Here is a 27,254-nt window from a genome sequence, read left to right on the forward strand (position 1 = left end):
CTAATCCAAGTTTATAATTTTAAAAGGCTAATTGATCATTAGAAAACCCTTTTGCAATTATGTTAGCACAGCTGAAAACTGTTTTTCTGATTAAAGAAGCAATAAAACTGGCCTTCTTTAGACAAGTTGAGTATCTGGAGCATCAGCATTTGTGTGTTTGATTACAGGCTCAAAATGGCCAGAAACAAAGAACTTTCTTCTGAAACTCATCAGTCTATTCTTGTTCTGAGAAATGAAGGCTATTCCATGCTAGAAATTGCCAAGAAACTGAAGATCTCGTACAACACTGTGTACTACTCCCTTCACAGAACAGCACAAACTGGCCCTAACCAGAATAGAAAGAGTAGTGGGAGGATGCACAATTGAGCACAACTGATATGCACAACTGAGCAAGAGGACAAGTACATCAGAGTGTTTAGTTTGAGAAACAGACACCTCACAAGTCCTCAACTGGCAGCTTCATTAAATAGTACCCGCGAAACACCAGTCTCAACGTCAACAGTGAAGAGGCAACTCCAGGATGCTGGCCTTCTAGGCAGAGTTGCAAAGAAAAAGCCATATCTCAGACTGGCCAATAAAAAGAAAAGATTAAGATGGGCAAAATAACAGACACTGGACAGAGATATGGATTTTCTAATGATCAATTAGCCTTTTAAAATGATAAACTTGGATTAGCTAACACAACGTGCCATTGGAACACAGGAGGGATGGTTCCTGATAACGCTTGCTTTTCTGTAGCCTTTTCCCATTTCCACAAATACATCATAACTAACTGTCGCCATGCAATATCCACCTACATTATCCTGTTGCATCTGTCACATCCACATTCATCTTCTCCCTTCAATCCTTTTTTCATGTCATTCCCACTCATTCCACTGTGCATATCTCTCCTCCCCCTTGGTTATGTCTTTACCGTCGCCCTCTTCTCCCTTTATCGCTCTCTTTCTCTCTCTCTCTTTCTCTCTCTCTCTCTCTCTCTGGGGTTTTCAGCTCTGAAGGCTGTGCCCTTCACGGCTCGCTCTGGCAGGCGCACCTCTCGCCTCTTCTGTGACTCTGGCTTCAGTGATGACAGCCCTACATAGTCCCCTCAGAACTGTATAGGTCTGTCTTTCACTTTCTCTCTGTCTCCGGAGATGCCTGTGTCTCCTATGCACACCACGAGAGTGTAGCACCATGTGCCTCTGCCCTCTTGATGCAGCTGTCTTTGTTAGCGTGGCGGTGTCACTACAAAGCCTGTTTAGGACCAGACTTGTTCCGTGTTGTGGTCTCACAGTGCTGTTGTTACCCATCACTATCCCTGCTAGACCTGAGGAACCAGCCATACAGACGGACAGACGGGTCCCGAGTCAGCGCCAAGTGGAAGCCCAGACAGAAGCTCCAAGTCTCCTCCGACATCTTCCTGTGAAACACTACACACACACGCTTGCTTACACACACGCTTGCTTACACACACACGCTTGCTTACACACACACGCTTGCTTACACACACACGCTTGCTTACACACACACGCTTGCTTACACACATGCTTGCTTACACAAACGCTTACTTGTGCGCACACACACACACACACTCTATTCAAAGCATCACCCTCATTTAAATTCATTGACATAGAGTGCACACAAACTTGAAATAAGTCCCCTAGGCTTAGCCCATCATGGCAGGTGATTGGTTCTACCTGTGGTTCTACCCACAGCAAACCTCCACCCTCTAAGTAGAGCTTTAGGAATATTAGACTGTGAGGTGCTGTCTCCTAATACCTCTCTGATCCACAACAAACACCTACAGTAAATACACTATATTCCTCATCATAAACTGGGTGATTCGAGCCCTGACTGCTGGCTGGCTGAAAGGCGTGGTATATCAGACCGTATACGACGGGTATGGCAAAACATTTATTTGCACTGCTCTGATTACGTTGGTAACCAGTTTCTAATATCAATAAGGCACCTCGGGGGTTTGTGATATATGGCCAATATACCACGGGCTAAGGGCTGTGTTCTAGCAGTTTGTGTTGCGTCGTGCCAATGAACAGACCTTGGCCGTGGTATATTGGCCATATACCATAACTCCGCAGGCTTTTACTGAAGTAAACACTTCCTATTTCTACATAATGTTAGTGGAGTAAGGGCTTGGCCATGGATGGACTTTAAAGTTCAATGGAATGATTTAAACCCTCATTCTCTACAATCCTCATTTGAGCTTTAGGACCCGTGTATGGGAGGTTCAGCACTGGGACAGTGTACCTGAAGTAACAAACAGTGAAAGCTAGCAAGACTCTACATTTGTCTTTCATAGTGAATAGTTTGTTCTATTTGTGGTACTCAGATGGCTGCAGATTGTCAAACCCCAATAACTGCTGTATCTGGTGTAAAGGCATATTGATCTGTCTGTCTGTCTGTGTCTGTGTCTGTGTCTGTCTGTCTGTCTGTCTGTCTGTCTGTCTGTCTGTCTGTCTGTCTGTCTGTCTGTCTGTCTGTCTGTCTGTCTGTCTGTCTGTCTGTCTGTCTGTCTGTCTGTCTGTCTGTCTGTCTGTCTGTCCTAGGACAAGTAGGATTACGACAGCTCAGAATGAAGCTTAGAACATGATTTGTATTATATTCAAAATATTTGAATGGATAACCCTCTCTTTGGTTCACTGTTTTGGGTTTGAACTAATAAATATTTTATACTGTGATTGTCTACTACTTTATAACACCAGAAGTCATGAAACATGAAATTGGTTTGGAGTTCATTTCAGACCCTGAATGAATTTGAATCAAATCCTTTCTTGTATAAGAGGTTCACTTTTATTGTCACAAAAACACAACAGAGAGGTACAAAAGCAGCAGTCTTTGTTAAGTACCATAGTTGATCATCTTCTCACAAAAAGCAGCAACAGCTCTTTCAGTATGTAGAATTGGCGTAGCATTTGCACTGTTAGTTGGTCTTTAGCATACCGTATTGCTGTGTCATTCTTCTTCAGCACTCATAAACAACACTTATCTCACACGCACAGCGAGAATCACTCTCAGAATAAACGGAAGAGTAGTTGCTCTACGATGTCTTTAGATCTTTTTCTTAACATCAACGTTGACAGTGACATTTTGTTTTGACTGACCCTGTTGCACATGATACAAAATCTATTATCCTGTGCAATGTTTAATCTAAGATACACTTACAGTTATACACAGAGGAGAGGTATTGACAGAAGTAACAGAACCTTTTGTTGACCCAGCGTGCAAATTCCGGGAATGTACAGTATGTGCATGCTGTTTGGATTACGTTTCTCTCAACAACAACAACAACAACAAAAAGAAATCCACATAAATCCATATAAGTAACATCTTCTCGGTCTATTTACATGATTTTGAACACCCACAGACTACTTTAAACGACCACACATTCATCGAGAAAGCGTATTGTACGTACAATATTGTTTACTTTTGATTAGGATAGAGGAAGACAGTTGTGGGTAGTCACCAGTGACTACTTGTAAAGAGGGATGAGGAAATGTGCTCTGGGTCTCTCTCTTTCTTTCGTTCCCTCTACCCGTGCAAGCTGAGTGTAGTGCTACTTTAAGTAGTTCACAACCCTTCGTCATTGATTTCTATTGTTTCCCAAAGAAGCCTCTCAAAGGTTTCCAATTTTTCACAAATGTCACTGCATGTGTTCTTTGTATCCTGCCATGAATCATATTAGTCTATGACAAGAAATGGTACAAACAATTTGCTCAATGGCCTAAGTAAGTACTAAGGAACCAAAATGATGGCAAATAGAAAACAAAAACACACACACAAATTAATTTACAGAATACATTTCTAAAATGTGGTTATGAATCCTCTTTTCAAGTATAAAAATACAGTCTTGATAATATAAAACAGAGATGAAGATTGAATTATGTACATGATATAATCACTGCAAACAACTATCGGGTAGTACACTATTTTCTCACAATACAGTATATCTCTGATATGATTTTGATTATTCTGAGGTTAATTGCGTGGTCTTTATTTTCATATTAGCTCTTATTTCTATATTTAAAATGAATAATACATTGTATTAATGTCTAGGATTTACCAAGGGTGATGTTGTATCTCCAGTTATGTATGTTTTTTGTGCCAGTGGTATATACTTGTGCAGAGAGCTTCCATGGCAATATTTTTACACTTTCCTCCAGCAGTTTCAGACAGCACATAACCCTTCTGTGGGATTATCTGACTTGCATTTAGTGGCATGGTAACATAAAACAATTGTGGTGGCTAATGTACAAAACGGTGCTAATGAGTCCAGAACCTTTCACATTATGGATAGAGTACCCGTGTTTACTGTGGGATTTTAGGACCGTTATGTGTTCAATTTGCAATATTTGGTGTCAGAAGAGGGATCTTGTGCTGAATCTTGCTGTCCACCATTTTACCTTCAGTGTTTATCCCAGTACTCATACTGACCATGATAGCAGAGGACCTGGAAGAAGAGAGAACATTGCTCACATGATCTCTATCTAACTCCTAACCTAACCTACTGCAATAGGGTGTCTGGGAAATGTCTGCAGTCTGCAGCTTATTCTGTTGCATTCTCATTTTTTTTAAGGGTTTTAATAAGTGTTTTAAGATCACATTTGTTTTCCCTGTTCTTTGGTGACGCCTTCCAGATAGAGACAGACCAGGGTCAAGCTACGGTCTTGGTCATTGGTTAATTTACATCTATGTGGTCACATGGGGTGCTACTGTATGTTTCAGCCAGTGCAGCGCATTTCCCCTGACTGGCCACAGGGGTATGCTGTGTTTGGTGTATCAGCCCGACAGTCGTCCTGCTCCTGTCAAGATCTGAGCCATGTGGCTGTCGCTAAGCAGAGCATAGGCAAAACTGAGGAAGTGATGCTGTGATCGGTACTGCACTGGTGTCAAGACTTGAGGACGGGCTACCTGTCCCAATGCACAGCTTCTCCACAGTGGATAGGAGTGGAAGGGGAGTTGGGAGAGGAGAGGAATGGAAAGGGAGGGGTGAAGCAATACAGATTGAGATTTCAGAAGGAGAGAGGGAGAGAAGGATAGGAAAAGGAGTAGGTAATGGAGGAGCTATACTCTACAGATCTTTATAAGTGAAGGCTGAACTCTGCTTTTACCCTGGTTAACCCTAGGCATACTTTCTTGCTCTGTGATTGCTCAATTATGTTTTTTGTTTGTACTTTTGCCCTCGGCTGCAGGCTCGTTTGGACAGAATCCGGGCTAAAAACCCAAAGCTACTATTGGCTGTTAGGATCAACCCAAACAATCCTCACCCCTGAAACAACACACATTTTCAATGAATTGGTCATGTCTGAAACAGTTAAGAAGCTTTCTTTGTCCAAACAGTGGGCTGCCTCCCAGACTAAATGAATGGAAATGAATTATCCTCCCATCACTTTGCACCTACAGGGGCTTCTCCATAAGAGCCTTGGAGACCCAAACAAACAAACTCAAGGAGGGAAAAGCCAGCACTGAGCCTCTCTCGCTGACACATTTGGACACAGCATCAAGCTCAATTTGATGCCACTGCTAATGAATTGCCTTGGCCTTTAGAGAACAAGAGATTTCCTCCTCCGATTAGATGTCTAAGGGCCCCCACACCGCTGCCACATTGGTTTACACATCCAACCGTTCAACGGGGCAAAGGGGTTAAGGGGAGAAACAAGACAAAAGCCTAAGATTAACGACGCAGACTTCCTATTAAGCCAAGAGCATAGACAAAGGGAGGTAGGAGAGGAGAAGAGAGGAGAGGCGTGCCTTTAAGGATGCCAAGAGAGCTGGTTGCACTGATGTAGATTTAGATCAATGTCATCTATGTTCTGGCTCTATTCTCCTCATGATAGATGGGGCTGGGGTGTGTCCTTGGGAGGCCCACTGCTCAAAGTGAGATAGACTGGGTGGGATGAAGAGCAGTAGAAGTCTACACTAGCTTTGGTCTACATGGGGCATGGAGGTTATAGATATGTACATTCAGTTCATTCAATGTGGGGAGAGGAAGGAGCCATTTGTAATTAATTATGGAAGGAGCACTAGGGGCAAGCAGTGCAGCCTGGCCTCAGAGCCGCAGAGCCACCCACAATAATATCTGCTAAATATGTGTATGCGACCAATAACATTTGATTTGATCTGAATATGCTATACACATTTCCGAGCCCCTCTCAAGACATACGATCTGTACTAATGGCCTAGTTACGTTAGACAGAAACGGAAGTAGGGAGGTTGGTCGGGTAGGATGGGTGGGTGTATTCCGTGGCAGACTAGCAATCCAAAGGCTGCATGTTTGAGTCGCCCCCGGGGACAACTGTAGCATTTGCGCTAACCCTTCCTCAAACCCTAATTCGAACCTCAACCCGTTTCACCTAACCCGGTCGTACAATTCGTATGGTATTGTACGACCGGGTAAGACGTACTACACGTCCTCTAATTTTGACTTGAGGGACACCGGTATATGTGTATCTCTTGGAGCCTGTATCACAACATATCCTTTACACGGACATGAACAGACAGGTGCACCCCCCCCCCCCCCCAAAAAAATCATCCATTCAGGGGCCAAACAAAAAGTCCACCTATTCAGGAGAGATATAAAGGACAGCACCTGGCCTTCGCCTGTTGTCATTCCTTCTGGACAGGTATTGGAACAGTGAATGCAGCCATAGCACCGTGTTGAGACAATGTCCACACAATGTCCTCAGGCACTGGGCTAAGTTATCAAATAGCAGAATACCAACTAAGCCTTTTTAAAATCAGATAACCCCAAGGCATTCACATGTTGTGCACACACAAACTTCACTTTTGTTGACGTTAACAATTTTTCAGCTCGTGCACATTTTCCCCTCGGGATAAAATGGTACGGTCTTGGTTAAATCCTATTGGTTCAAAAATGACCTCATTGGTTCATGTCTGAAGCAGTCCTGTATTGTTGAAAGAGTTAACCTAACATGATGCATCACAGTACACAAAATAGCCTACCCATGGGGTTTTATTTGACCCACACTGTACATACAGGTCACACAGATGCATGTATGTCCAATATATTCAACTGACTCCAACATACAGTATATTAATTCATATTATTTGCATATGTTAAACATATAGTTTAAATTGAACAGGTCCTTTGTTTGGTTGATCACAGACAGTTTACCACATTTTTACTGACCCAATTGCCTAGATATATATTACTGTATTTACTGTATGCTACAAACATCAGGTCAGACATTTAATAAAATACATCATCTGCATCATAAGAGGACTCACTCTTGCCATGAGCGTAATCTGCACACACAAAAAAATCTGCACAGTGTAATGACCCTAATAAACAGCATCCGCAGACTCCGAGGGCATATTTGACATCATGACAAAATGGAGATAGGGAAGGAAGGTACACTTGGAGGCATACGCAATCTCACACAATTGAGTGGTTTCCAGCAAACAGCATAAATAGCAGCCTGGTCTCATAGGCTAGATTTAACATAGTAAATATAAATTCGGGACCATTAAATTAGTATGATATGTTACATTTAGGATGGTTACATAAGACAGAGGGTGACATTTAAGGCAAAAACGAAAGGAGGGTGGTTGGTCGGGGTGGAAGGGTGAGCGTTTAACGCAAAAGTCTAGCAACCCAAAGGCTGTGTGTTTGAATCTCATCGAGGACAACTTTAGCATTTGAACTAATTAGCAGCTTTACAACAACTTACCATGTTAGCTAACCCTAACCCTTTAACCTAACCTTAGCCCCAACTTTAACTCTTAACCCTAGCTAACGTTAGCCAGCTAACTAACGTCAATGCTAGCCACCTAGCTAACATTAGCAGCAACAAATTGGAATTTGTAACATAACCTACATTTTGCAAATTCGTAACATATTGTACATTTAGCAATTTTGTTAAATATCATACGAAATGGTTGAAGGACATCCACAAATAAATACATGCCAACTTTTTACTTTTTAGATTTGCATGTATAGTTAGATATTACTGCACTGTTGGAGCTAGGAAAATAAGCATTTCACTACACCCACAATAACATCTGCTAAAAATGTGTAGCCAACCAATTTGATTTGATTTGATTTCCTGTACGAAATCGCAACATATCATAAAGAATGGAGTTCTCGGATTTATGTACAGAGTAATACGAAATGCTCTGAGACCAGGTTGGAAATAGACATGAATACTAATGCTTGGTGTGTATTCCTCCACTGTCAAATAAAGGTTAACATGTTAGCCATGTGCTAACTACTGTATTCACTAATGGGCATTGTTGTGAAGCGCACTGACCTCTCTGGGAGGTCATCTTCTGCACTTTTATGATACTTTTATGTTTTTTTTTACACGGATTCTTAGTGGTTTCTGACTCCTTTCACTTTCACCCCAAAGAGTGAAGTATGGTTTTTGTTCTGGTGCAAACCTTGTGCTTCACCAAAATAGATGTGGTTACAGCTTTGGTGGTGGATGAGATTAATTTGCCCCACACAAGGTAAAAACCTTTCAGATCTGATCAAGATGAATGTAGAAGTGCATCAATCCAGCCATCCGAAGCGAGTTGAACCATGGCAACATTTTGGGGCTCTTTTTCAGTCCAACGGATAGTCTTTTCAACTCGAATAGCCTGTGAATAGACCCCCTAAGCCTAAAGAGCACCACATGGGGCCTGTTTCTTAGAGTTCAAATGAGGTGGCCTCTATCTCAGTTAGCTAATGGAGTGTGGATTATCCCCGTTAGGGTAATGAGAGGATTGGGTTGACTGGCTCAGGACAGGTGCTAGCTGGAACGGAGTGGCTTTCTGTGTTATCTCTACCTGACTTTGAGAGCTGCCAGAAGGTCCTTTGAGAGGGACAGTTTGGGCTGAGGTGGGATAGGGCCATTCAGATCGGCCTACTGGGTTGGAGTGCCTGCTGAACCACGTAAGACTGCTGCTTCAGAGAGGAGGGAGGAGGGCTTCAGTCAGAGTCAAACGTTTGGACACACCTACTCATTCAAGGGTTTTTCTTTATTTTTGACTATTTTCTACACTGTAGAATAAAAGTGAAGGCATCAAAACTATGAAATAACACATATGTAATCATGTAGTAACCAAAAAAGTGGTCGACAAATTCTTCAAAGTAGCCACCCTTTGCCTTGGTGACTGCTTCACACACACTTGGCATTCTCTCAACCAGTTTCACCTGGTGGAATGCTTTTCCAACAGTCTTAAATGTGTTCCCACATATGCTGAGCACTTGTTGGCTGCTTTACCTTCACTCTGCAGTCCCACTCATCCCAAACCATCTCAACCTGGGTTGAGGTTGGGTGATTGTGGAGGCCAGGTCATCTGATGCAACACTCCATCACTCTCCTTCTTGGTCAAATAGCTCTTACAAAGCCTGGAGGTGTGTTGGGTCATTGTCCTGTTGAAAAACCAATGATAGTCCCGCTAAGCGCAAACCAGATGGGATGGCGTACCGCTGCAGAATGCTGTGGTAGCCATGCTGGTTAAGTGTGCCTTGAATCCTAAATAAATCACAGATAGTGTCACCATCACACCTCCTCCTTCATGTTTCACGGTGGGAACCACACATGTGGAGATCATCCGTTCACCTACTCTGTGTCTCATAAAGACACGGCGTTTGGAACCAAAAATCTCAAATTTGGACTCAGACCAAAGGACATATTTCCACCGATCAAATGTCCATTGCTCGTGTTTCTTGGCCCAAGCAAGTCTCTTCTTATTATTGGTGTCCTTTAGTAGTGGTTTCTTTGCAGCAATTCAACCATGAAGACCTGATTCACGCAGTCTCCTCTGCACGATTGATGTTGAGATGTGTCTGTTACTTGAACTCTGTGAAGCATTTATTTGGGCTGCAATTTCTGAGGCTGATAACTCTAATGAACTGTATCCTCTGCAGCAAAGGTAACTCTGGGTCTTCCTTTCCTGTGGCGGTCCGCGTGAGCTCTTGATGGTTTTTGCACTTGAAGAAACTTTCAAAGTTCTTGAGATGTTCAGCATTGACTGACCTTCATGTCTTAAAGTAATGATGGACTGTCGTTTCTCTTTGGTTATTTGAGCTGTTCTTGCCATAATATGGACTTGGTCTTTAACCAAATAGGGCTGTCTTCTATATACCACCCCTACCTTGTCACAACACAACTGACTGGCTCAAACACATTAAGAAGGAAAGAAATTCCACAAGTGAACTTTTAACAAGGCACACCTGTTTATTGAAATGCATTCCAGGTGACTACCTCATGAAGCTGGTTGGAGGAATGCCAAGAGTGTGCAAAGCTGTCATCAATGCAAAGGGTGGACACTTAGAAGAATCTCAAATATAAAATATTTATTTGTTTAATACTTTTTCGGTTAAAACACGATTCCATGTGTTATGTCATGTAGAAAATAGTACAAATAAAGAAAATCCCTGGAATGAGTATGACTTTTCCATCGCCTGACCCTCTCACTTTTGGACTGTGGTTTCAATGACTCAGCTGGAGACAGAATGATTCAGCGGTTCAAATAAAGGAAGCCGAGTCAGACAGCCGTGGTACTGTAGGATCATCATCTGCTTGGTGAAAAGTCAGGGGTTCGGCATTGAGATGTTCAACTATTCCATGGCATAATCGAGAAGTGCAGTTTAGGTGCCACTTAGCTTGTTAAGTGTACAATACCTCCATGATCTTACCCTCATCAGAAACATCAATGCCAGCCAATGGGATAATAGAGCCCGTTCAGTACACAATCCATTTTGGATCCAACCACAGCTCAAAGTCAAATAATATAACAACCAACATTGGTGATTTCCGATGATCCCAATCCTTTTCGCGTCACCTTACATTCCCACTGATAACATATTGTATCCCAGTATAGTCCCGAAAGAACCCACTAGTTGCCCAGACAGCTGTGAGACGGGGAAGTTGTCAAGGTCAAAGGCCACCAGAGCTGTTCTGAAGAGGGCTACTCCCCTGAGGGGCATTCTAGAAGTGGAATACCTGCTGCTGGCCCTGGATCTTGGGGAAGTCCTCTCTCTGCTTCCTGGTCTTGGGCCTCTCCAGGCTGCCTTGCTGGAGGTTCTTCAGTCTAGCCGCTACAGTTGACTGGGGTCCCTTGGATCCCCCTGGTGAGTTGCTTGCATTCTACGGAAGGACAATGAGCACGAGGAAGGTTATGGTCATATCTGAGATGACATTTTGGCTCGAGCCCTGAGCAGTGCACAATATAGGAAAAAGGATTCCATTTTGGGAGCAGACAGTCTCACTGGTGCTGATCCGTTTTGGCCAGTTTTGTGTTTTGAAAGCTGGTCCAAATCCAGCAGATCAATTCTGTTAACCTGAAAGCGGCTGTACCACCTCTGTTTTTGACAGCTTCCCTCCTAGTGCGATGTGTCTTGTTTTGATCTGGGAGCGATAAAACAAGACCTTTTACAGAGATAAATGTGTCATTCGAGCAGTAAGAGAGTTCTGACATTTGCCTTAGTCTGTCAGCAAACCTTGAATTGAAATATGTTATTCCACCTTAACACACTCCATGCAGTCTACATGTAATTCCAATATGCACGCCAGAAGTGTAGGACTGTCAGTCCTCGTAACAGTTAGTTTGTTAGAGAATTAGAGCACAGCTTAGTTAGAATACTGAATGCAGATCGGAATGTAGAATGCAGTCAGTGGAAGTAGCAGGGGGGGGGGGGTAGTCGTTAGCGAAGTGAGACAGGGGAATTAGATTGAATGGAATTAGACAGTATATGTTTGGTAGTCGAATCCGACAAAGATAAGCACTATGTCGTGCTTTCAGCCCAGAGAACTTCTGCATCAGGCAGAATTAGAGGAGACGGAAGGATCAACAGGCAGGTTAGTGGCCCTCTAAGAAACAAGTGCAGTGGAACAGCAGTGACTGAAGCAAGGGGAAGAGGACAGGAGACAGTAGGGCCGCAGGCACTGCAAAAAAAAGTGGGCATTTTGGGGGGGGGGTGGCTTAAGGTTTACCTTTCTTCCCAGGAAGCCTGAAGCGCAAGGAAGGGTACGGGCTGCAGGGGTAGGCCTCGGTAGCGTGCTGGGCAGTGAGTGGGGAGGGGACACTTTGACAGTGGTTCGCTGAAATATCTGTCAAGTGGTGTTTGGCGGATGGTGAGTGGTGTCGTGTGGGGAAAGGGTCGCAGAGACAAACGTTATCACATTGCTAAGGCACAGCAAACATCGACTGCAACGGACAAAATACACACCGCATGTCACATTCTTATACATTCTGTATGCAGCTACTCGAGGTATACAATTTAGCACCAGTGTAACACGCTGTAAATTACATCAGGGAACAAAAAGGACGCCTACCTCTAGTTCAGCAATGATCCTCTCTTCGTCGTCCTCATCTTTAATCGCTGAGGCGGCGATGACGGGGGGAGTGGAGGTGGGGCGGGGGGTGTCAGACGGTGTCCTTCTCAGCTTGACCAGAGTCTTCGGAGCCTCTCCGTCTTCTGGCTCCAGCTTCTTACAAAAACAAAACAGGGTTGGCAACATGTCTACAGTATGTGACAGGTCTTTAGAACATCCATGCATCCAAATAGCCTATCTCAAAGTTTCTTCAAAAACATTCATGTATACTTTTGTGCTTTGCAGTTATTTCTTGCTCAGCCATCTCTCTCTTACTGTACCTTCTTGGTGGTGACGATCACTTCTCCAGTGCTGTTGGTGGTGAGCCCATGGGCTGATGGGAAGCTGCGGCGAGGAGGGGGTGGAGGCGGAGACTTAGAGGGTTTCTCAGTGCGATACCTGGTAACAGTCAGTTCTGCTAAACACACAATAATATATGTTTATTGAGCAGCTCAGTCATAACTAAAACACAAATAATATAATGTGCATGTCTTATTCAGTCTCACCAGATCCGCAACGTGAGCCCCCCTCCAGCTTCTGGGCAGTGATCTGCACCATGTTGGGCTGGTGCTCAGTACTGGTAGTGGTGTTTGTGCTAGTGGTGGTGGAGGTGGTGGTGGAGGTGGTGGTGGAGGTAGTGATGGGGGTGGTAAACTGAGGTTTGGGGTGAGGTTTGGGGGGCACCACGGGCTTGTTGATCTGCCTGGCAGCAAAGTCCAGGTCTGGGATGGCCTTCATTAGCTCAGCCTGGGTCTCCTCCAGCAGACGGTTGATGTCCTGGGCACTAAACTGGGTCAGACTAGCTCGCTTCTCCTCCCAGTCCCGCTCCGCAGCCTATACAAACACATATATTTGTCAACCCAAATACTGTTTATTGGAAATATATTGCAGAAATGTACACGGATATACTGTACATGATAGGGAAAATTTGTCAAATCAGAACATCTATACATTTCCAGGGAAATTGTCACACTGGTAAATGTACCGATTCCCCAGTAAAAATGTACATTTAGCATTGTGAGGGGGATTGTATAGAATGTAAAAATACAGGAGAGGTTTTCCGTACCAGTCTGACCTCCGCAGACACTGATTTGCCAGCACCGCGGCGGCTCGGCAGCTCGTCCAGGACCCGGCTTCTGTAGCTGGCCGTAGGGTGGGGGTCCTGCTCAGTTCCCGAAGCATCTGGGTCACTGCCTGATATGGGCATCCAGTTGGCAAGGCTGGCACTGCCACCCAGGTCATTGAGGCTGAGCGGTGGACTGGTCAGTATGTCGAGGTCCAAACTCTTTCCTGTGTGCTCCGTTCGCTTGGCTGACTGGCTGGAGATGTCATTCTGGCCTTTCCACAGGCCCTCGGTCACTTTTCTGTACATACAGGTGGCATACAATACACTAACAACACACAGCAGTATCAGGGCCCTATTGCATCTATTCTGGTGACCAGGTTTCCAGGATCAGTCCAAAAAAACTACAAAAAAATGTATCTGCTCCAAAACTTGCTTTCTCGTTGTATTGAAAGAGTATCATTTTTACTTATCTTGAAAAACAAGTCACCAGTTGAATGGGTCCCTCGTAACAACCGGTTATAACAATTGAACAACAACGTAACAACGAGGTGTATATGGCGTATATTGGGTTGTGTTGTGTTAAACCATACCTGCGCAGGGTGGTCAGTGTGTCGGTCATGGTGTTACAGCGTTTCAGCAGTGCGTCCAGTCTGTGTGGCTCCTCCTTCAGGAACTTCACAGCCTCCACTTCCACCCTCAACACCACTCGCATCTTACTCTGCAGACTGGGGAACTGATCTGGAGGGAGGGAGGGGAGGGGAGGGGAGGGAGGGAGAAATAGGTGTAATTAAATCAACGGGAGAGGGAAGGAGTGAGGGAAGGAGAGAGGGAAGGAGGATATATCCAAGCTTGTTTGTAAAACAGTCATGCAGCATCTTTGTGTCTCCTGTCATGCTCTCTGCCGGGGCTTGCTGTACTCTCTGCCCCCTGTGGGGTCATTTAGGATGCACAACAAAAATCAGTTGTTAAACAAGCATCTCGTTCTAACTGTTTGGTTTTTAGCTATGATGCTACACGTGAACATCTGCATGTGCGAGCACATCTTTCTTAATCAGACACTCCTATTATGGACGTTCACCTGCCTAATCCCTGACACCAATGACACGATGTGACAGATTGCAATTATCTAGAAAGGTAATTACACGAGGGGTCAATTTTATTCCATCCAAACGTAGGAGGCTTTCACACAGCTAATTGCCTCAATGTTGCATCTTCCTGTATCGTTATCCCACATATACTACAGTACATATACTACAGTACATATACTACAGTACCAGACAAAAGTTTTGACACACCTACTCATTCAAGGGTTTTTCTTTATTTTCACTATTTTCTACATTGTAGAATAATAGTGAAGACATCAAACCTATGAAATAACACATACGGGAATCACGTAGCAACCAAAAAAGTGCTAAACAAATCAAAACAGAATTTATATTTGAGGTTCTTCAAAGTAGCCACCCTTTGCCTTGATGACAGCTTTGCACAATCTTGGCATTCTAACAACCAGCTTGGTGAGGAATGCTTTTCCAACAGTCTTGAAGGAGTTCCCACATATGCTGAGCACTTGTTGTCTGCTTTTTCTTCACTCTGCATTCCAACTCATCCTATACCATCTCAATTATGTTGAGGTCGGATGATTGTGGAGGCCAGGTCATCTGATGCAGCACTCCATCACTATCCTTTTTGGTCAAATAGCCCGGACGTGTTGGGTCATTGTCCTGTTGAAAAACCAATGATAGTCCTGCTAAGTGCAAACCAGATGGGATGGCGTATCGCTGCAGAATGCTGTGGTAGCCATGCTGGTTAAGTGTGCCTTGAATTCTAAATAAATCACAGATAGTGTCACCGTCACACCTCCTCCTTCATGCTTCACGGTGGGAACCACACACGTGGAGATCATCCGTTCACCTACTCTGCGTCTCATAAAGACACGGCGTTTGGAACCAAAAATCTCACATTTGGCCTCAGACCAAAGGACATATTTCCACCGATCAAATGTCCATTGCTCATGTTTCTTGGCCCAAGCAAGTCTCTTCTTATTGGTGTCCTTTTGTAGTGGTTTCTTTGCAGCAATTTAACCATGAAGGCCTGATTCAAGTCTCCTCTGAACAGTTCATGTTGAGATGTGTCTGTTACTTGAACTCTGCGAAGCATTTATTTGGGCTGCAATTTCTGAGGCTGGTAACTCTAATTAACTCTGGGTCTACCTTTTTTGTGGCGGGCCTCGTGAGAGCTATTCTCATCATAGCTCTTGATGGTTTTTGCGACTGCACTTGAAGAAACTTTCAAAGTTCTTGACATGTTCCAGATTGACTGACCTTCAAGTGTTGAAGTAATGATGGACTGTTGTTTCTCTTTGCTTATTTGAGCTGTCCTTGCCATAATATGGACTTGGTCTTTAACCAAATAGTGCTATCTTCTGTATACCCCCCCTACCCTGTCACAACACAACTGATTGCTTAATTTCACAAATTAACTTTTAAGAAGTCACTCCTTTTAATTAAAATGCATTCCAGGTGACTACCTCATGAACCTGGTTGAGAGAATGCCAAGAGTGTGCAAAGCTGTCATCAATGCAAAGGGTGGCTACTTTGAAGAATCTCAAATACAAAATATGTTTTTATTTGTTTAAAACCTTTGTGGTTACTACATGATTCCATATGTTTTATTTCATAGTTTTGATGTCTTCACTATTATTCTACAGTGTAGAAAATAGTAAAAATAAAGAAAAACCCTGGAATGAGAACGTGTCCAAACTGGTACTGTATATGAATATAAAGCATTGGAATCAGTATGTATCTAATTCTTTGACTGGTACTGTATGCTTACGCTTGAGCTCTGTGAGGGTCTCTCCCAAAGACCTTAGCTCCATACTCTTCTGCTCCACTTCCTGCTCAGTCACCAGGCCGTGGTTGACTGACGAGTTCCTCTGCAGTTCCTCCACTGACTTCTCCAGATCACTGTGGGCACCAAAAAAATGACATCAGTATAGCATGACCAACAAGTATGCAGGCACTGCACAGTTCCAGCTCAAACACACCTTCATCTTTTTTTCTATCTGAGCAGTTTGCACTATTTCTTCATTCACACTGACCCTATCTTGAGTTAGAGACCCTGAATTAAAGGCTAAACTCACTGCAGTTGCTGGATGAGCAGCTCTTCCTGGTTGAGGTACTTGAGTCTCTCCTCCTCTACTAGGAGGCGCTGCCTCTGCAAAGGGTCCTCCTGGGTTCGCATGGCGTCCAGCATCATAAGGCTCAGCTCCGACTCGGTCTGCCTCAGCAGGGACTGTACTGAGTCCTGGTTCTCCAACTGGGAGGGGAGACGTCGACAGACCCAAATACATGTCGTTGGGACATACACGCACTTAGACAATACATCAAACAAGCCTAAGTCAAAACAAGCACAAAGTCCAGTCTGCGCACACAAAGCTCTGACGAAGGCCTTGAGGCCGATACGTAAAGCTTACTAAAGAGCAGTAATACAAGAGAAGTGATTGATACATAAACACATGTAAAAACAAACATTGCCTTGAGAAATGTGTGTGTGTGTGTGTGTGTGTGTGTGTGTGTGTGTGTGTGTGTGTGTGTGTGTGTGTGTGTGTGTGTGTGTGTGTGTGTGTGTGTGTGTGTGTGTGTGTGTGTGTGTGTGTGTGTGTGTGTGTGTGTGTGTGTGTGTGTACGCGGCCACACTGTTCTCTGGTGCTCACCTGGATGTTGCGCAGCTGGGACAGTTGTTTGCGCAGCTCGCTGGTGTTCTGCTGCAGGCCATGCAGGTGGATCTGCATCTGCAGCCGCGACACCGTCAGTGGCTGGGAGGACCCTATGAGTGGTGGCGGCATCAGGGCCAATGGAGCCGACGGTGTCAGGGCTGGCCAATCAGAAAGTGGGATTAGGGTCTCATGACGGTGCATTCTACTGTCACTGTAGCCAATTATATCATCCATCGTAAAGTGGGGAGGGACTACAGGATTATTCACAGGTGTAATGGTGATTGACAGAATGGGGAAGGTTTTTAGGACACACAGAGCCATATCCGAAGCTGTATTTCTTTACATACATTTAAATTCCAGGGGCAACAACAGAGCATCGACAACAAGCCCGAGCGAGCAAGTCTTTGATGCTTGGGGTTGGAAATGACACAATGGTCCATTGAAATGACAATGAACAAATAGCTTTGCTATATGGCAATTTCTCAGGCACATTTTCTCATGCATAACAAAATAAAGGGACTGATTTGGTAATACTAAGTCACTCACATACTTAGAGTTCAGCCGAACTAAAAAAAAATCACTTTGTTGCTTGACACGGAAAATAATTGAATTGCTTTGAAAATAGTCCATTTAGCATTGATAACTTTCCCGGCAAAGAAACGTAAAATGGGTTTTTGTAATTTAGGCGAACTATTCTTTCAGAGGAGATGGTTAAAACACAAGGTCGTAAAGCACGTTACAATTTCAACGGAGGAGCAGACGTGCTGCAGTGTACTGTTCAACTGACTTCCTGGAAGATTTCTAACCTCTACTGGGAGACAGAGAAATTGGAGCTTGGCACAATTCCTTGTAGAAGAACACCTTGTTTTAGGGGGAGGGCATGTGACAGTTACTGTGTATTTCTAGGTTCATTGTCTAACTAATAGCTGACCTTCTAACACCTGTCTGGAATGGGCGTAGATAGAGAGGTGAATGGCCTATTTTCATCTGACAGCACAAAATCCCCTTTCACACAGACGACTTCCTGCAATTAACCATTGTCTTTGTAGATCTGTGTGAACGGTAATCAGGAGTAGAAATACATCTTGATCTACCCAAAGAACCAAATATGCACACAAAGTAACCTAACCATACCATTACCGATGATAACAAGATCAGCGAAATAACATTCCAGCACGAACAGTAGGGATTGGGAAACATTATTCTGAGCCCAGTCCTGAATCCAGACACTGAACGCAGACAAAAAGAACAAGAGAATCAAAAACAGAATCCTCACAAAAACTCAAAAGTGCATCAAACGAGAGACACCAACTATAAGGGAAGCAGTCTGTCATTGAGACACACAGGGGAAAGAGGATGACGACTTCGGACAAGATGATACCTTTCTTGTTTTTTAACCGTCCAGCTAAAATAAGGCACAAGAAGCATGGCACCCATTACTAGCATAAGCAAACACACACTTGATGGTTCTTTGTGCACATTGGTCACACGTGAGCAATACACATACGGTAAGCAGCTCAGTTACAGAACATTTACAATTCTACGCAATGGATCATGTTATTTATAATGCAATGCTCTGCAACCCTAACCCTTACTCTTTATACTGCAATGCTCTGCAACCCTAACCCTTACTCTTTATACTACAATGCTCTGCAACCCTAACCCTTACTCTTTATACTACAATGCTCTGCAACCCTAACCCTTACTCTTTATACTACAATGCTCTGCAACCCTAACCCTTACTCTTTATATTGCAATGCTCTGCAACCCTAACCCTTACTCTTTATACTACAATGCTCTGCAACCCTAACCCTTACTCTTTATATTGCAATGCTCTGCAACCCTAACCCTTACACTTTATATTGCAATGCTCTGCAACCCTAACCCTTACTCTTTATACTGTAATGCTCTGCAACCCTAACCCTTACTCTTTATACTGCAATGCTCTGCAACCCTAACCCTTATACTACAATGCTCTGCAACCCTAACCCTTACTCATTATACTGCAATGCTCTGCAACCCTAACCCTTACTCTTTATACTACAATGCTCTGCAACCCTAACCCTTACTCTTTATATTGCAATGCTCTGCAACCCTAACCCTTACTCTTTATACTACAATGCTCTGCAACCCTAACCCTTACTCTTTATATTGCAATGCTCTGCAACCCTAACCCTTACTCTTTATATAGCAATGCTCTGCAACCCTAACCCTTACTCTTTATACTGTAATGATCTGCAACCCTAACCCTTACTCTTTATACTGCAATGCTCTGCAACCCTAACCCTTACTCTTTATACTACAATGCTCTGCAACCCTAACCCTTACTCTTTATATTGCAATGCTCTGCAACCCTAACCCTTACTCTTTATACTACAATGCTCTGCAACCCTAACCCTTACTCTTTATATTGCAATGCTCTGAAACCCCAACCCTTATTCTTTATATTGCAATGCTCTGCAACCCTAAACCTTACTCTTTATACTGCAATGCTCTGCAACCCTAACCCTTACTCTTTATATTGCCAAGTCAATGGGACAAAGTGAAAAGTCAATGTATATTTGTTTTCAGGTATCCCTGATTGATACTTACTGTCTGTCTCAGAGCAGTCATTGGCCATCTCAATCTTGTCTCTGCGAAAGACAAAATAACTTTAGGTCCCCACTCCGTGTGTACTGTATGTACGGTATGTACTGTGTGTGTGTGTGTGTGTGTGTGTGTGTGTGTGTGTGTGTGTGTGTGTGTGTGTGTGTGTGTGTGTGTGTGTGTGTGTGTGTGTGTGTGTGTGTGTGTGTGTGTGTGTGTGTGTGTGTGTGTGTGTGTGTGTGTGTGTGTTGTATGTACTGTATGCACTGAGTGTGTGTGTGTGTGTGTGTACTGTATGTACTGTATGTACTGAGTGTGTGTGTGCGTGTGTGCGTGTGTGCGTGTGTGTGTGTGTGTGTGTGTGTGTGTGTGTGTGTGTGTGTGTGTGTGTGTGTGTGTGTGTGTGTGTGTGTGTGTGTGTGTGTGTGTGTGTGTGTGTGTGTGTGTGTGTGTGTGTGTGTGTGTGTGTGTGTGTGTGCGTGTGCAATGGACGTCAGTGTGATGCTAACAGTATATCTTCCTCCACTGTCTGTGTCCCCATACCGGGCTTTAAACATTGATCCTCTGCTTCGCAACGCACGACAGTCCTCCTTGCCAACGCACCAACCGTTTGAGCGGTTGAAAACGATCTAATTTGATACCTCCATCGGGGACATTCCATCTAGCTGTGGAGTGAGCTTACGGGAACGTTCTTAACTGCGTTACACTCACCCCTTCTAAACTCGCTAGGCAGCAAGCGAGACCCGGCCGTTGAGCTGAGCCCAACGGCCAATCCAGGTCACGGCACCCGTGAAACGGACGTCAGTGTGCTGCTAACAGTTTAGCTTCCTCCACTGTCCCCCACCGTTACATGTGCGCCTGTGTGTGTTCATGTGTGCATGCTTGCGTGTGTGTCTCACGGGCTCTCGGCCTCTGGTCCCCTGGTCAGAACAGTCTGCAGTAGACCAGTCAGACTGGCTATCTGTTTCTCCATGGCCTCCATGCGCCCCCTTTGCGATGACAAACATAGGGTATGAGTCAGTTTAGATACACACAAAATACCCATCACAGACACATAAAACGTACATGCACACACCACACACACCAGATACACACACACTGGCACTCTTACCTGGTCTCTGTCTCATTGCCTGGTAGAGGTGAACTGAAACCTGGTGCTGAACTGAAACCACCGCTCTCCCCTCCAGGTCCAGCCATTAAGCACAGTTGATCAGACCCCAACCCTGACCCCTGACCCCTAGCTTTGGGACTCTCCCCGAACACGGAGGAGGATACAGAGTCCCTCCGCAGGGTCTGCCTCGCAGGGGAGCTCCGGCCGGGCATGGTGCCTGAATACGAGTCCTTCATGTCGGGGATTTTCTGCGGAGCCGAGGGGGGTGGCACCCGGAAGCCCATGGCCAACATGGACGCGGCGTAGGCTGCATCATTATACAGTGGGCCTCCAGGCCTGTAGAGGACACCACTGTCCATCAGCTCTCCTTGCAGAGCCGCCGCCGAGTAGGAAGTGAGGGAGCGCACGGAGCCTGGTCCCAGCCCTCCTCCGGCCCCTCCGCCTCCTCCGCGCCGGTAGAGAGAGCCGTAGGCGTCCCCTCTTGGGGGTAGAGATGAGTGGGGGCCCGCCAGACTGAGGCGGCCTCCTTCCTGGCCCAGGGAATAGGGGTCGGCATAGATCCCCCCTGCATCGCCCCGCAGGAGCACTATGCTCCTGGAGCCAGTGCCGTGGACCTCCTCATCGGGCTTAACATCCCTACGCTCCAGGATGGCACTGGGGGAGAAACCTGCCTGGGCGTGGTGCTGTAGCTGGGGCTGGTGGTGGACCTGCTGGGGGTGATGCTGGTGGTGGGCCGCACTCTGGCCACCTGGCGAGGAGTGGTGGGGGTGGGGGAGGGAGTGGGTTTGGGGATGATGCTGGGGGTGAGGTTGCCCAGCGTAAGAGGATGGGCGGCCCCCACTGTAGAGGAGACGGATGCGGGACGGCGAGCCGGAGGGGGCAGAGGCGGAGGAGGCAGGGGCGTTGCTGAGGCGACGGTTGGGCGGGGAATCCTGCTGGGGCGTGTACACCATATCCCTCTGTCACCAGAAGAAGAGAGGAAGGATAGAAATAAACAGCAACATTCACGATAGAATAGAGTGTAAAATAAGAGGTTAGAGCAGAAGCAGAACAGAGTGATGTAGAATAGAACAGGTTAAGGTACAAGAGAATAGAGTACAATAGAGCAGATACTACACGATATTACAGGTGATTTAAAGATTGCACATCAAAGACCGGCCTCCTGGGCTTTTCATGCATGGCATTGTCTCGGGTTTATCGAGAATGACGTGACAAACAAAAAACATCCAGTCAGCAGCAGTCCTGTGGGCGAAAACGGCTCATTGAGGAGGGCTCGAGGGAGAACGGCAAGAATCGTGCAAGCTAGCAGGCGGGCCACAAACAGGCAAATAACGATGCAGTACAACAGTGGTGTGCAGAAATGCATCTCAGAACGCCCAACTTGTCAGTCCTTGTCATGGATGGGCAATTGCAGTAGACAATCACACCAGGTTCCACTACTATCAGCTAAAAACAAGAAGAAGTGTCTCCAGTGGGCACCAACACTGGACAATTGAGGAGTGGAAAAACATTGCCTGATCCGATGAATCCCGGTTCCTGTTGCGTCACGGCAGAGTCAGGATTTGGCGTAAGCAGTATGAGTCCATGGCCCCATTATGCCTGATGTCAATGGTACAGGCTGTTGTGTATTGGTGTGGGAAATGTTTTCATGGCACACATTAGGTAACTTGATACCACTTGAGAAACGGTTCCATTCCCGAAGAATTAAGGCTGTTCTGGAGGCAAAGGGGTGTCTGACTTGGTACTAGATGGGTATACCTAATAAACTGGTGAGTGAGTGTATATACATGCTGTTTAATAACCTCCCTGACAATACAACCCCCCAATGAATTCTACACACACACTGGAGTAATGACTGGAGCGCCTTCATCTCTACCATCTCCGTCCTGTATCTTAGCAACTGCCTCTATATCTACAGGAAAATAATCCCACTCGACGTGAACGACTAGGCAGGGGCTGACCACCACCACATCTCACACTAGATCCCCAAGCCCCCACTGTCATACAGAATGTCCGTCATAGATCACAGCAGATCACACTGTCGCTGTGTCTCCCACTACTCTAGCCTGTCACCTCATAACCAACATGCCAGTCAATCTCCACTAAGCCATGTCGTCCATCCATTTGTCCGTCCTTCCATCCTCCCTGTCTCAGTGCAGTGCTACTCGGTGGTCCCAGTCATGGTTTACGGTCTGCAATCACATAGTAATCTCTGCTCGGCTGTCTAATGTCCCCTTTACTCACCTCTGTACCTCAGCTCCTATCTCTCAGATTCCTCCTATCATCCAGCGCATAAAACCCAAGGTAAACCAAGTCGCTTGATAAAGCCATGAAACGCAAGGGAGAATTCAGAGCTGAGTGGAGGGAAAATTCGGGGCTGAGTTGTGGTGAGCTGTATTGTGCGTTAGGGTGGTTGCAATGTAAAGCTCGGGGGAGATGGGATAGTTGACCTCCAAAACACACAGGGCAGCTGCAATTCACACACACACACACACACACACACACGCACGCACGCACGCACGCACGCACGCACGCACGCACACACACACACACACACACACACACACACACACACACACACACACACACACACACACAGAGACAGACAGACAGACAGACACACAAACAGACACACAAACACAGACACACAGACACAAACACACACACTACACAGATGCACATGCACACGGGCCCCCTAGGGTGGTTGATTGACGTGAGTGGAAGTGGCAGAAGTGGGAAAATCGCTCTCTTTCTCTCCCCTCTCTTCCCCCCTCTCATATTCTCACTTTCTATCGTCTTATTTTCTCCTTCTTTTCCTCTCTGTCCAGAGTGACACAAAGCCAGTTCTATACTGTGTATGCCAACGTTTCCCAATGTACTGTATTTGGGTTGTCGTCCACCAAAACCTAAAGCAAATCCAATGTTATTGGTCACGTGCACCGAATACAACAGGTGTAAACTTTACACTGAAATGCTTACTTAATAATTCCATTCCCAACAGTGCAGTTAAAAAGTAAGACAAATAATAGTACTTTTGCCAAGTAAAAAAGGAAACAGTGAGACAATATAAACAATGACGAGGCAATTTACAAGGAGCACCAGTACCTAGTCAATGTGCAGTGGTTCAAGCTGGTTGTGTGGGTAGAGTCTAGTGAGTGTGCATAGAGCCAGTGCAAGGGAGTCAGCGCAAAACAAATAAGATAAAGAAACTGTAAAGGGGCTCAAAGTCAATTGTCCGGGTATCCATTTAATGAACTGTTCAGCAGTCTTAGTAGAAGCTGTTCAGGTGCCTTTTGGTCACAGACTTGGTGCTCCGCCTGGTACTGTGAGGTCCTGGATGGCGGGGAGTTCAGCCCCAGTGATGTACTGGGTCGTACTCACCACCCTGTGTAGCGACTTGAGATCGGATGCCGAGCAGTTGCCGCACCAGGCGGTGATGCAGCCAGTCAAGATGCTCTCAACGGTGCAGCTGTAGAACTTTCTGAGGATCTGATGGCACATGACACATCTTTTTAACCTCCTGAGATTGAAGAGGCGTTGTCTAGCCCTCTTCCCGACTGTGTTTGGATCATGGTGTGGACACTGAGGAACTTGCCGTTCTCAAATCGCACTTTGTAGTGTCCCATTAAATACACAGAGCCGTGTCTCCAGCCGACCCACAGTTTGAGAACAGCTGTGTATGTACAACATTATACAACATTATCAGTCAGCAAACAGACTTTTTTTTGCCTTGGAGGGAAACAGGTTGGCATGGATTCAAAAACAGCAACAGTGCTACTATTGTACTAGCATATTGCTTGTTCATGCGGACTCATTTAATAGAGACTGGCTGAGTTTCATTTGTGCTCCAGTAGGTTACATAATGACGATCCTTTTTTCCCATTTGTAAACAACATCCTATCAATGTCAGAACAGCATGAGTAACTACAAATATAATGGTATTTAGTGCGAAGGAGTACTTGGCTCAGTATTTGTACTCAATTCTGCTTTAGTGACCACCGCTCCTGACGGCGAGCAACGCCCGCCACATACAGACGGATAGGACAGAGAGACAGAGAGACTGACTGACAGACAAACACAAACACCCCCATTCTACTCTCACCCGGAGGTCTCCGTTGGCCAGGTGTGGGTTGTGGTGACTGGGGTAGCTGCCGTAGACAGGCTCCTTGCAGTAGATCTTGATGACACAGCGGTCCTGGACGTCTCGTGGGTCCTCCAGCTCATAGAAGACGTTGCGGGCCTCATCCTTGATGAGCAGGGCCGTGCTGGGGCACCTGAACATGGGCAATGGACACCTGAGCATTTGACCTCCGCATTACCTTTCTTTCACAATTACATTTCGTTTTTTATTTTATTCACATGGATCATCTGCATCTTATCAGCTAATGAATCAAATCAAATCAAATTTTATTTGTCACATACACATGGTTAGCAGATGTTAATGTGAGTGTAGCGAAATGCTTGTGCTTCTAGTTCCGAATCTGATATTAGCTTAGAAAGAGTTTTTTTTGTTTGTAAAGTAAATTGTTATGACAGTGTTATGTGGCCTCTATAGCTAGGCATTCCAGTAGAGTGTGATAAAGCCACCTGAGCATTGCCATGGTGAGCCTCTGGGGGAACATGTGGACGATGAGGGCCCTCAGGGTCTCCAGGCTGGTCAGCTCGTGGGTCAGGTGCACCCTCCTCGTCTCCTCCCCCAGCTGGAGGAAGAGAATGCCTAAGGGAGAGGATGAAGGGAGTCAGGAGGAGAGGAGAGGGGAGGGGAGTGTCATTTGACTGTAGTGACTCAACAAACACATGCACATGCTGTACAGTCAGGTCCAACATTTTTGGCTAAGATGTCCTTGGTAAAGTTCATGATACCGTTGACCGTAACAAGGGCCCCAGGACCAGTGGCAGCAAAATAACCCAATAACATCAAAGATCCACCACCATATTTTAGAGTAGGAATTTGTCACAGCTGGTTCTTTTCTGCATATGCATCTTTCGTTCGAAGCAAAACCCGTGGCACTTGCCCGGCCAAAGAGCTACTGTGTATTTTCCAGTCATCTGACCATAGCACCCTTTTCAATCCAAGTGCCAATGCCGTTTACCAAACTCCAGGCGTTTACATTTGTTGGATGACATGAAAACAGAACTCTTTGGACATGCACATCTGTAGAAAAAAAACATACATATGCAGAAAACAATCACAAACTTTTTCCACATTTCGTTACATTACAGCTCATTCTAAAATGGATTAAATTAATATTTTCGCCATCGATCCACACACAATACTCCATAATGACAAAGAGAAAACAGGTTTTTAGAAATGTTAGCAAGGAACAGATATACCCTATTTACATACAGGTAAGTATTCAGACCCTTTGCTATGAGACAAAATATGGAGCTCGGGGTACATCCTGTTTCCATTGATCGTCCTTAAGATGTTTCTACAACTTGATTGGAGTCCACTTGTGGTAAATTCAATTGATTGGACATGATTTGGAAAGGCACACGCCGGTTCATATAAGGTCCGACAGTTGACAGTGCATGCCAGAGCAAAAACCAAGCCATGAGGTCAAAGGTATTGTCCGTAGAGCTCCGAGACAGAATTGTGTCAAGGAACAGAAAAATGTCTGCAGTAATTGAAGGTTCCCAAGAACACAGTGGCCTCCATCATTCTTACATGGAAGAAGTTTGGAACCACCAAGACTCTTCCTAGAGCTGGCCAAACTGATCAATCGAAGAAGAAGGGCCTTGGTCAGGGAGACCCGATGGTCACTCTGACAAAGGTCCACAGTTCCTCTGTGAAGATGGGAGAACCTTCCAGAAAGACATCCATCTCTGCAGCACTCCACCAATCAGGCCTTTATGGTTGAGTGGCAGACAGAAGCCAGTCATCAAAAAAAGGCAAATGACAGCCCGCTTGACGTTTGCCAAAGGATTCTCTGGTCTGATATAACCAAGATTGAACTCCTTGGCCTGAATGCCAAGCGTCCCGTCTGGAGGAAACCAGGCACCGTTCATCACCTGGTCAATACAATCCTATTGTGAAGCATTTTGGTTGCAGCATCATGCTGTGGAAATGTTTTTCAGCAGCAGGGACTGGGAGACTAGTCAGGATCGAGGGAAAGATGAATGGAGCAAAGTACAGAGAGATCTGGGACACTGTGAAGTCCATGGAGAACAAGAGAACCTCCTCCCAGCTGCCCACTGCACTGAGGCTAGGTAACAAGGTCACCACCGATAAATCCATGATTATCGAAAACTTCAATAAGCATTTCTCAACGGCTGGCCATGCCTTCCGCCTGGCTACTCCAACCTCGGCCAACAGCTCCACCCCCCCCCCGCAGCTCCTCGCCCAAGCCTCTCCAGGTTCTCCTTTACCCAAATCCAGATAGCAGATGTTCTGAAAGAGCTGCAAAACCTGGACCCGTACAAATCAGCTGGGCTTGACAATCTGGACCCTCTATT

The 27,254-nt window shown here is 45.3% G+C and overlaps 2 protein-coding genes across 14 annotated transcripts in view; one reads left to right on the forward strand and one right to left on the reverse strand.

The window, feature by feature from the left end:
• Positions 1-2,675, forward strand: part of LOC124039964 (formin-like protein 1) — a 68,790-nt gene extending 66,115 nt beyond the window's left edge. For 5 of the 7 annotated variants that reach the window (XM_046356559.1, XM_046356560.1, XM_046356562.1 and 2 more), the window contains one exon: positions 1,305-2,675. In XM_046356559.1, coding sequence (XP_046212515.1) covers positions 1,305-1,405 — 101 coding nt within the window. In that variant the 3' untranslated portion in view covers positions 1,406-2,675. The other 2 variants (XM_046356561.1, XM_046356565.1) reach the window with 1 other exon arrangement.
• A 7,590-nt stretch (positions 2,676-10,265) lies between these two features.
• LOC124039245 (SRC kinase signaling inhibitor 1-like) overlaps positions 10,266-27,254 on the reverse strand; it is a 57,210-nt gene continuing 40,221 nt past the window's right edge. For 2 of the 7 annotated variants that reach the window (XM_046355154.1, XM_046355161.1), the window contains 15 exons: positions 25,386-25,515; positions 24,901-25,072; positions 20,799-21,757; positions 20,587-20,676; positions 19,694-19,734; positions 18,483-18,506; positions 17,099-17,259; positions 16,526-16,701; positions 16,219-16,349; positions 13,977-14,124; positions 13,387-13,711; positions 12,827-13,154; positions 12,602-12,738; positions 12,282-12,437; positions 10,266-11,093 (listed from right to left, as the gene is read on the reverse strand). In XM_046355154.1, the coding sequence (XP_046211110.1) occupies positions 10,935-11,093; positions 12,282-12,437; positions 12,602-12,738; positions 12,827-13,154; positions 13,387-13,711; positions 13,977-14,124; positions 16,219-16,349; positions 16,526-16,701; positions 17,099-17,259; positions 18,483-18,506; positions 19,694-19,734; positions 20,587-20,676; positions 20,799-21,757; positions 24,901-25,072; positions 25,386-25,515 (3,137 nt within the window). In that variant the 3' untranslated portion in view covers positions 10,266-10,934. Of the gene's footprint in view, positions 11,355-12,281; positions 12,438-12,601; positions 12,739-12,826; positions 13,155-13,386; positions 13,712-13,976; positions 14,125-16,218; positions 16,350-16,525; positions 16,702-17,098; positions 17,260-18,482; positions 18,507-19,693; positions 19,735-20,586; positions 20,677-20,798; positions 21,758-24,900; positions 25,073-25,385; positions 25,516-27,254 lie in introns of all 7 variants that reach the window. The other 5 variants (XM_046355159.1, XM_046355157.1, XM_046355156.1 and 2 more) reach the window with 5 other exon arrangements.

The sequence above is a fragment of the Oncorhynchus gorbuscha genome, linkage group LG07 (genome assembly GCF_021184085.1).
Source record: "Oncorhynchus gorbuscha isolate QuinsamMale2020 ecotype Even-year linkage group LG07, OgorEven_v1.0, whole genome shotgun sequence".
Classification (NCBI taxonomy): domain Eukaryota; kingdom Metazoa; phylum Chordata; class Actinopteri; order Salmoniformes; family Salmonidae; genus Oncorhynchus; species Oncorhynchus gorbuscha.